General features: G+C 47.8%; 1 protein-coding gene across 7 annotated transcripts in view; it reads right to left on the bottom strand.

Annotated features, from left to right (window-relative positions):
* Nucleotides 1-255: 255 nt before the first annotated feature.
* Abat (4-aminobutyrate aminotransferase) overlaps nt 256-9246 on the bottom strand; it is a 106190-nt gene continuing 97199 nt past the window's right edge. For 6 of the 7 annotated variants that reach the window (XM_031362050.1, XM_031362064.1, XM_031362074.1 and 3 more), the window contains 2 exons: nt 7305-7416; nt 1810-4906 (listed from right to left, as the gene is read on the bottom strand). In XM_031362050.1, the coding sequence (XP_031217910.1) occupies nt 4785-4906; nt 7305-7416 (234 nt within the window). In that variant the 3' untranslated portion in view covers nt 1810-4784. Of the gene's footprint in view, nt 1743-1809; nt 4907-7304; nt 7417-9246 lie in introns of those variants that run through there. The other variant, XM_031362102.1, reaches the window with a different exon arrangement.

Below are 9246 nucleotides of genomic sequence, written 5' to 3'. Positions count from 1 at the left end.
CTTTTGCCCCAGCAACTGCACAGAAATAAAAAGCTGCCTAAGACCCTGCTCGGGGACAGGCTCCTCTACCCCTGCAAGGAATATGAGTCTCACCCCAGCTAGCTGGAATAAAAAGCCTTTTGCAGATTTCATCAAGTCCGTGTCTTGGTGGTGTGTGGGGTCGTCCCTCCGGGAATCTCACAGTTGTAAGCTGCCATGTGGGTGCTAGGAATGAACCTGGGTCCTCTGCAAGAATATCAAGTGCCTGTAACCCCAAGTCATTGCTCCAGCCCCAGGAATTCTTTTTAAAGAGTTACTTTAAATTATGTGTATACATATACATTTAAATATTAATATGTACACGTGAGTGTAGGTAGGTACCATGGAGGTCAGAAGAGGGCATCAGATCCCTTGTAGCTGGAGATACAGGTCATTATGAGCTGCCCAACATGGGTGCTAGAAACTGAACTTGGGTCCTCTGCAATAGCAGCAAGCACTCCTAACTGCTGAGCCATCTCTCCATCCCCAGCTCACAGGGGTTTTTCTAAGTGCATCCTGGTTGATTCTACTGTCCCACACCCTCACAGGGGTTTTTCTAAGTGCATCCTGGTTGATTCTACTGTCCCACACCCTCGGCGGCTCCCTTGCCTCGGTGGAAAGCCTGCCTCTCAGTGTGGTGCACAGGGCCTGCCAGGATTTGAGCTGGCCTGCCCCTTTGCCCTGTTTCCTTGTCATGCCATCTCCACCTCCTTGTGGCCCCGCAGTACCAAGCTCAGAGACATCAGCCCTCCTGTCTTTACCTTGCTAGCCTCCGCCCTCTGCTCAGTCACTGAAGCAGCCCCTACAAAGTCTTGAAAATGAAACTGGGGTGGGGAGCTTGACTTCCCATCTGCCTGTCCCACTTATTATGTGAATTTTCTGCTGGATTGAAGCAACTCCTTGAAGACAGACGGGAGGCTTGGAGGCCCAGGAAACTCACAGAGAAACTTACTGTATTGGCGATCTGTGTGGCTCCTCTTCCCTGAATTAGTGCTGTTTGAATCCTCATTTTCCAGCTGGTGGCACTACTTTGGAAAGCTGTGAAATTTTTAGGAGGAAGTGGATCTTTGGGGTGGGCTTTGAGGTTCTCTACTGTAATCCCATTTCTGTCTGCTCTCTGCTTTCCGACTGAGGAACCAGTGTGACCAGCTGCCTTGAGCTCCTGCGACCATAATGCCTTCTACACTGTGATGGACCGTGTTACCTTTTTTTTTTTTTTAAGATTGATTGATTGATTGATTTAATGTATATGAGTACAGTGTCTCTGTCTTCAGACACACCAGAAGAAGGCGTCAGATTTGATTGCAGATGGTTGTGAGCCACCATGTGGTTTCTAGGAATTGAACTCGGGACCTCTGGAAGAGCAGTCAGTGCTCTCAACTGCTGAGCCTACCTGTGTGTCCTCTCTTAAACTTGAAGCTGAAACGGAGCCTTTCTCCTTAACTTTCATGGAGTCAAATACTGGGTCATGGGAGGAAGGTAAGGAAGATAGAAGCCCACAGGACTCGCAGCAGCCACCTGAGGTTACATAAACCTTTGCTGAGGGAGAGGCCATATCGATGGAACTTCGACGACACAGCTTTCTGATTGCTGCCTATGTTCCAGTGGGCTTTCAAGGGATGCAGCTGTGTGAGTCCCCCATGCTCCTCTAAGTAACCAGTAAATTCACTGGCTCACCAGGCTGGACTTGGGTGGAATCCGTACTTACTCTGCCGTTGCACCATCTGGGGGTGAATTGACATTTCTGAGAATTAATGCAACCTCTAGAAAAAGCCCACATTCACTCTGACATTTCCATTATAAACGTTTTCTTTTAATTTAAGAATACTGATTAACACAGGAAACATTTAATTCATGGAACTGTTCACGTGGTCACCAGTTCCACTCTGACAGGTTAGTGCCCCCCACCCCTTATTGGCACTGTTGACAGTTACTGTAAACAAGATCACTTGGTTTGCATGAGAGTCTGCGAAGCTCCATAGCTGTGGTTTTCTACAGTGAGCTGATATATATGCATACAGAGATAGATAGGTACAGATCTATTAGTACATGAATGTGCACAGTTTTGCATGGTTACTGAGCATCAGTAAAAGTTATAAAAAAAAAAAAAACCACCCATTTATAATAAAAAGGGAGGATATGCTAAGACTTGCTAGTACCAGGCCTTGTTTTCTGCACAATTGACAAGACTGGCTAGAGATGCTTACTAAACTCTACTGCACTAACGCATGATGGGTGTTCCTCCAGACCTTCCACACAGATGTGCTTGTTTGTGGCTTCTGCCCTAGGCAGAAGCCTGCCCACTAGGCTTCTTCAGCCTTCTCTAAGTCTCTACAGTCTTGAGTTTTGTGGACAATTCTTTCCCTTGGCATTCTTCCAGCTAACCTCCTGTACTCCCAAAGAGGGTGTCTCAGGAATGCACTGTACTCGAGTCAAGAACTTGTGGATAAACGCCTTAATTTTTGTTAGTTTATTTAAACTGTCTCTGGGCAAGGGGTGGACAATACATCTGGAGATGACTTTCTACAAAGAGTTTCATTCTTCTGTCAACATGCCCTGTGGCAAGAAAATGAAATATCAGCTGCTCCCTTAATTAGAGAGAGCATTTTCTGCCTATGTCCTGGATTAAAACCCTTTGGACTCTAAAGTCCTGCAGGAGTATCTGCATATGATACTGTGGTTCTCAGGAGGCAGCATGCTTAAACCAATACTATGAATTAGGGCTTGGCCTGCATTTTTCTGGCTTGTTAAATAAGACCTTGAACCTTGGGATTTTTGGGTGGGGTCTGGCTCCTCAGGGGGCTGAGACTATGCACGGGTGTGCCTCTGCACATGCACAGGTGTGCCTCTGCACATGCACAGGTGTGCCTCTGCACATGCACAGGTGTGCCTCTGCACATGCTTTTTGCTTCCTTCACTCATCCTTGCCTTTTCTCCTTGGATAACTCCATTCTGGAGAATTCTGCTCAAACATCCTTTCCCTGTGAAGGCTCATTGGATTTAGTGTTCAGAAATCCTTGCTGGCACACTTGCCATTCTGACTTCAACGTTAGGCGTCTGTGGTTCCCGAGAGAGTGGGAGTTCCCAGGAGCAAGGACCTTCTCTCATTTCATGTTTGGTGCCTGTGCTTAGCACAGGACCTGGAACAACACAAATATTTCATGGCAGTCTGATGAGTGGATAAATAATGGATGTGGAAATAAACATGCTCTGAGTGAAAGCTTACAGGGAAGGAGGAAGGGAGGAGACCCCATCACTGATGGAAATGACCTTAAACACAGCTACGAAGAGGGCACTGAATCTCGGACTGCAGGGCTGTGACATGAACTGGTATTCATGGATCTGCTGTTTGTGTTAAGTGTGTCAGCGCCTTTCTTCTTCAAGGCAGGTAAGTTGGGGGCCGTGTCTAAGGAAGCACAAAAGCCAGGTCTTTGGATGAATCATCATTAAGAGAACAAAAGGGCTGAATTGGAAACCCTGGTATACTCATCTCCCCAGTCAACGAGGGCACCAGGATGCAAAGACGCATCTGGATAAAACAGGCCCCTGCAGTCTACATGTTAAATACACACTGTCTCTCTGAAGGGTTAGTGGTCTGCTTAGGAGCCTCTCAGGCCAAGCCAGGCAGTTCTAAGAACATCTGGCCTCTGGCTGAGATGCTGGAGCCTGCATAAGCATCAACTGCTGGATGCCAGGAAAGCCTCATACTCAGGAGAAGTCCAGGCTGGGAGTAGGGATGGGGTGGGGTCGGGTGGGGGGGTGAGGAGGTGGGGGCAAGTCCAAGAAAACCATCAGGACCAGCAAGCTGTTGTGGTGTCCTTATGCCTTTATAATGAACACATTGCCCCTAACAGGAAGTCCAGCAGTGGCCCTCTGGGATGGACTAGTCCTGCTCAGGAATGGAGGGAAGGTGGGTGAGTGAAAGATGGACTATGGTGCTCCCAGGATGAGGGGTCATAAGTCAGAGGCCCTGGAGATGGGATGAAGGACTCTGCTGTACGTGTTCCTCAGTGGAGGCTCCATGAGTCTCCTGGGTGCTCAGGGTGTTCTCTCCTTCCTCCGAGTCCAGATTGACACATGATGGGAATGTTGACTAAACTATCTATCACTGGCACAACTGGAGGTCCTCCAGGAGCACGGGTCAGTCAAGGATAGAATTCACAGGCCAGAGACATCATCAGGGCACAGGGATGAGTGGGTCTTGGTGTTTAGGGTACCAGAAGCCTCCAGACATGGTCCTTATTTCCCTACCTTGTCATCTTCCTGACAGCTATCCAGACCCTCAGTAAGTCACGAGTGGGGGCATGGAGCTAGGGATTAGGTGAGAAGTGACAAGAGCTTGTTTGTGAGGGAAGAGAGGATGCCATTATCTCTGATCTCTGATAGGGTACTTGAGATAGGCAGATACCCACCCGCCTCGGAGCATGTGTAATACCCTTGAGTGATTTCTAAGAGACTGGTTAGTCTAGGGTTGGCAGAAATATGGCTTCATGGCCTTTCCTAAGACAGCATTCAATGCTTACACAGAACTTCTGGGCTTTAACCAGTGGTCACCATGAGCTCTGCAGGGGACGCTCCTCAAACCATCGTCCTTTCCACAAGCACTCCACAAGCACTAACCAATGAGCCTGCCCCACAAATGACCCTTTAGTTTATGCATTCGCCTCTGATAAACTCTGAAGTGAAAATATGAATTAGGCAAACTAATCAAGTTGACACCGCTGAGACAGGACTCTCTCCGAGTGAGCGGCATGGAGACGTCTCTGTTACTTGAAATCTGCTAAAATGCCACTGAAAATGTTGAGGAACAGATGGGCGTGGTGATCCCTGAAGACCAGCGTGGGGCGGAAACGGATGGATCTGTCACCGCAGCCCCCCAATACCACACCTGGAAGGAGGCAGGAGTAGATTAGGAGTGTGAGTTTCTAGGGCCACATTTGGGAGACATGGTGGGTGAGTGGCCACTGTCATCCACCCTCAATTCTGCTCTCCCAGGCAGGCACCTCTGACCTCCTGTCCACTATCCATCCCTCCATCCTTGCTTTCTCTCTTCCCTCACCCACCCTCTTCTTTCCTTCACTCCTAATTTTGATTTCTGTTTATTTGTTTTCTCTCTCCCCTGCCCCTCTGCTTTGAGACAGGGTTTCACTGTGTAGTCCTGGCTAGCCTACTTGCTATGCAGACCAGGCTGGCCCTGAACTCACAGAGGCCCACCTATCCAGGATTAAGGTGTGAGCCACCAGGCCCAGCCCTTCTAACTTTGAACGTCTGCTCTCCTCCTACTACTGAGTTTGATGGTAGAGAAATCTCAAGATAAAAAAAAGTTCTTGCTTGCCAAAAACTTACGGCACACTGGAGTCAGAAAACAGGCAAACAAAGACATTAGAAAAGCACACGAAGGAGCCGAGCCATTACGAAGGAGGGAGGACTCTGCTGGTTGTCAAAGGGGATTTCATTATCTGTTTGGTGAATACTTGTCTGGGTTGCTCACTATCTTTAGGACTGTTTTTCACATTTATAAAAAGGAGGTGAAGGCAGACATAGTAGCACATGTCTGTAACTGCAGCACTTGAGAGGCAGGGGCAGAAGTATTCCAAGTTCTAGGCCTAGGCTATACAATAAGACCCTATCTCAAACCATAAATAAACAAAAATGTAAAAGCTAGGCTTAGTGGGACATGCCTATTAACCTAGCTGCTCGGGAGGCTTGTGAAGGAGGATCAAAAGTCCAAGGCCACTCTGGCCAATTTAATGGGACTCTTGTCTTCCAATTAAAATGCAGGGAGGATGAATGAGGTGGTTCAGTAGACAAAGCATTTATGCAAACCAAACGTCCTGAAGTCAATCCCTAGGACCTACATAAAGGTAGGAGAGAACTACCCTATGAACTTATTGTCTGATCTTTGCATATTCACCATGGCACATAATACACATCATACACATGCATATATTCAGTTGTTAGGGCTTCCCTATAAGGCCCTTGGTTCAGTCCCCCATACTAATGTAGAAAAACACACACACAAAAGAAACAAGATACAAGAGAAAGGTTTGACTGTGTGCATGACCCAGAGTGGGTACTTAGATCTCAGTACTTAGATCCTCCCACTTAAAAACTCTCCACAGGGAGCAGGGGAGCTGGAGAGGTGACGCAGCAGTTAAGAACACTGGCTGCTCTCCTAGAGGTCCTGAGTTCAATTCCCAGCAAACACATGATGGCTTACAACCATCTGTAATGGGATCAGATGCCCTCTTCAGGCATGCAGATAGAGCACTCCTATACATAAGATAAATAAACATAAAAACAAACAAGAGACTCTCAATGGTTTCCCATAGCTCTTTAAAAAATTCCACAGCACTGGAATTGTCCCACGGGACAGTGTGAGGTAGCCTGATCTATTCCCTAGCATCACTCTTTCCATCTGTCTGTCCCAATTTATTTCTCCACCTTTCCTAGTGCCATCCTGCCTCAGGATATCACATGCCCATCCTCCTGCCCAGGTCATCACATACAACACCCCACCCCACCCCACCCCTGCCTTGGGGCATCACGCACTGCCCTGCCCCCTTTCTTTACCTAGCCAGTCCTTGCTCATCCTTATGCCTTCAAGAAAACAACACCACCTCTAGAAAGACTTTCTGGACCTCCAGCGCCCCCCACCTCCACTCTCTTTCCTTGTTCTCTGGACCGAGGCTGTGACTGCCTGCCAAATACGCTGTGTTTGCTAGCTGCTTTCCTGATAAACCATGACATCCTGCAGGAAGGGCTGCAGGTTTTATGTGCCTGTTTTCGCCATTAGTACAGCTTGGCTTCTCAGTAGATACCTGCAACACAAGAGTGGATGGAGAAATCTCTCCTGGGCTGGTGGGGTATAACCCAGTGGTAGGGCTTGCCTAGCCTATATGAGGCCCTGAGTTCAATGCTCAGCATTGAATAAGCCATGTGTGGTAGTATATGCCTATAAGCCTAACACTGGGAAAGTGGAGGCAGCAGGACCAGAAGTTCAAAGCTATCATCAATCAGCTACATAGGTTTTGAAACAAGCCTGGGATGCATGACATGCAACCTCAAAAATACAGGAAAAAGAAATAGTCAGACGAGAGGAAAGAGAGAAAATGAATCCCACAGTAAGTTTTCTTCTCCTGAGAAAGAAAACTGCATATGTTTATCCTCTGTTCCACCAGTTTCCCCACCCTGTACCTAGCAAAGCTTAGCGTACCGGGGAGAGTAGACATCAATAGATGCTGATGAAATGATTAAGCTCGGTGACCACCCCTCTCCCCACTTACCTTTGTTCCTGGCAATCAGGATGAGTTTATTCCGTATGGCTTCATCAGGAGTGTCGAAGGAACAGAAGGTGCCTCGTCCCCTCACCCTGCTGATGAACTGTGGGTACTGGGCCTGCAATAGGAAGACACAATGAGATCAAAGCTGGTTACCTGGGTACCGGCTGGTGCTGCCATGCCCACATAATTTTTCTGTGGGTATTGGGAATCAGGTCTCAGTCTATAGCCCTTGCTGGCCTAGAACTTGCTATGTGGACCAGGCTGCTCTCCAACATGCTGTGATGTGCTTTTCTTTCTTCTTTTCCATTTTATTGGATATTTTCTTTATTTACATTTCAAATGTTATCCCCTTTCCAGGTCTCTCCTCTGGAAGCCCCCTATGCTATCTCCCCTCCCCCTGCCTCTATGAGGGTGCTCCTCCCACCTACCCACGCACTCACTCCCACCTTCAGGCCCTGGCATTCCCCTACACTGGAGCATCGAACTCCCTCAGGTCCAAGGGCTGCTCCTCCTACTGATGTCCAAAAAGGCTATCCTCTGTCACCTATGGGGCTGGAGCCATGGGTCCTTCCATGTGTACTCTTTGGTTGGTGGTCCAGTCCCTGGGAGCTCTAGGGGGCCTGGCTGGTTGACACTGTTGCTCCCTCCCCCCGGGGCTGCAAACCCCCTCAGCTCCTTCAGTCCCTTCTCCAGTTCCTCCATTGGGGACCCTGTGCTCAGTCCAATGCTTGGCTGCGAGCATCAGTCTCTGTAGCGTCTGGATTTGGCTACTGTCTGTGGGACGGATCCCCAGGTAGAACAGTCTCTGGATGGCCTTTCCTTCAGTCTCTGTTCCACACTTTGTTTGCATATTTCCTCCTGTGAGTCTTTTGACCTGCGTTTCTCTCTGTCTCTTCAGTACCGAGGTCACTGGAGTGAGACACAGTCCTGGCACATTGCTTACTCTCTGTCGAGGTCACTGGAGTGAGACATAGTCCTGGCACATAACTTACTCTCTGTGTTGAGGTCACTGGAGTGAGACACAGTCCTGGCACATTGTTTACTCTCTGTGTCCATGACTCTTAGAAGTAATGGTGTTTTGGACATCAGATAGCTTAAGTAAAACATATCAAGAAGTAACTTTACCTAGTCTAATTTGCATTTTATCTGGCTTCTAAGATATTTAAAATAACTGTGAGCTAGGCATGGTATTATACATCTGTAATCCCTGGACTTTGAGGCAGAGGCAGAAGGATGGGGAGATCAAGGTCATCCTTGATACAATATCAAGTTCAAGACCAGCCTGGGCAACATGATACCTTTTTTTTTAATGTAGTAAAAAAAAAATTACACATGTGGCTTGCAACAGACCTCATTGGACAGGACAGAGGAGGGAATTATGGCCACAAAAGCATTATAGGGGGACTCTTTTCAAAGGAACTTTTGAATTCATGTCAAGAGATAATGAGGGACTAGGAGTGGGGTTGAGATGGAAGAATGGAGCTACTTAGTTTTGTACCTGCAAAGGCCTGGGAACCTGAAAGCAACACAGCTAGTTTTATTTATTTATTATATATAAGTACACTTTAGCTATCTTCAGACACACCAGAAGAGGGTATCAAATCACATTAGAGATGGTTGTGAGCCACTATGTGGTTGCTGGGATTTGAACTCATGACCTCTGGAAGAGCAGTCAGTGCTCTTAACTGCTGAGCCATCTCTCCAGCCCTACAGCTAGTTTTGAACTGTTGGGCAGCAAGCTCAGTGTGTTAGCATTTCCTCTAGGCTCCGCCCAACAGTTACCTAGCAACAGCCAGGTATGAGCCAGGTTCACATATAAATGGAAGACTATTAGGGCTTCTTTCTCTGTCTGTCTCTCCCCCCCATCTCTCTCTCTCCCCATCCATTCTCTCTCTCTTTCTCTTCCTCTTTCTCTTCCTCTCTCCCTCTCCCCCTCCCTCTCTCC

This window comes from Mastomys coucha, unplaced genomic scaffold, assembly GCF_008632895.1.
Source record: "Mastomys coucha isolate ucsf_1 unplaced genomic scaffold, UCSF_Mcou_1 pScaffold12, whole genome shotgun sequence".
Classification (NCBI taxonomy): domain Eukaryota; kingdom Metazoa; phylum Chordata; class Mammalia; order Rodentia; family Muridae; genus Mastomys; species Mastomys coucha.
The sequence above is the reverse complement of the archived record's forward strand: the minus strand, read 5'-3'. Positions and strand labels throughout refer to the sequence as shown.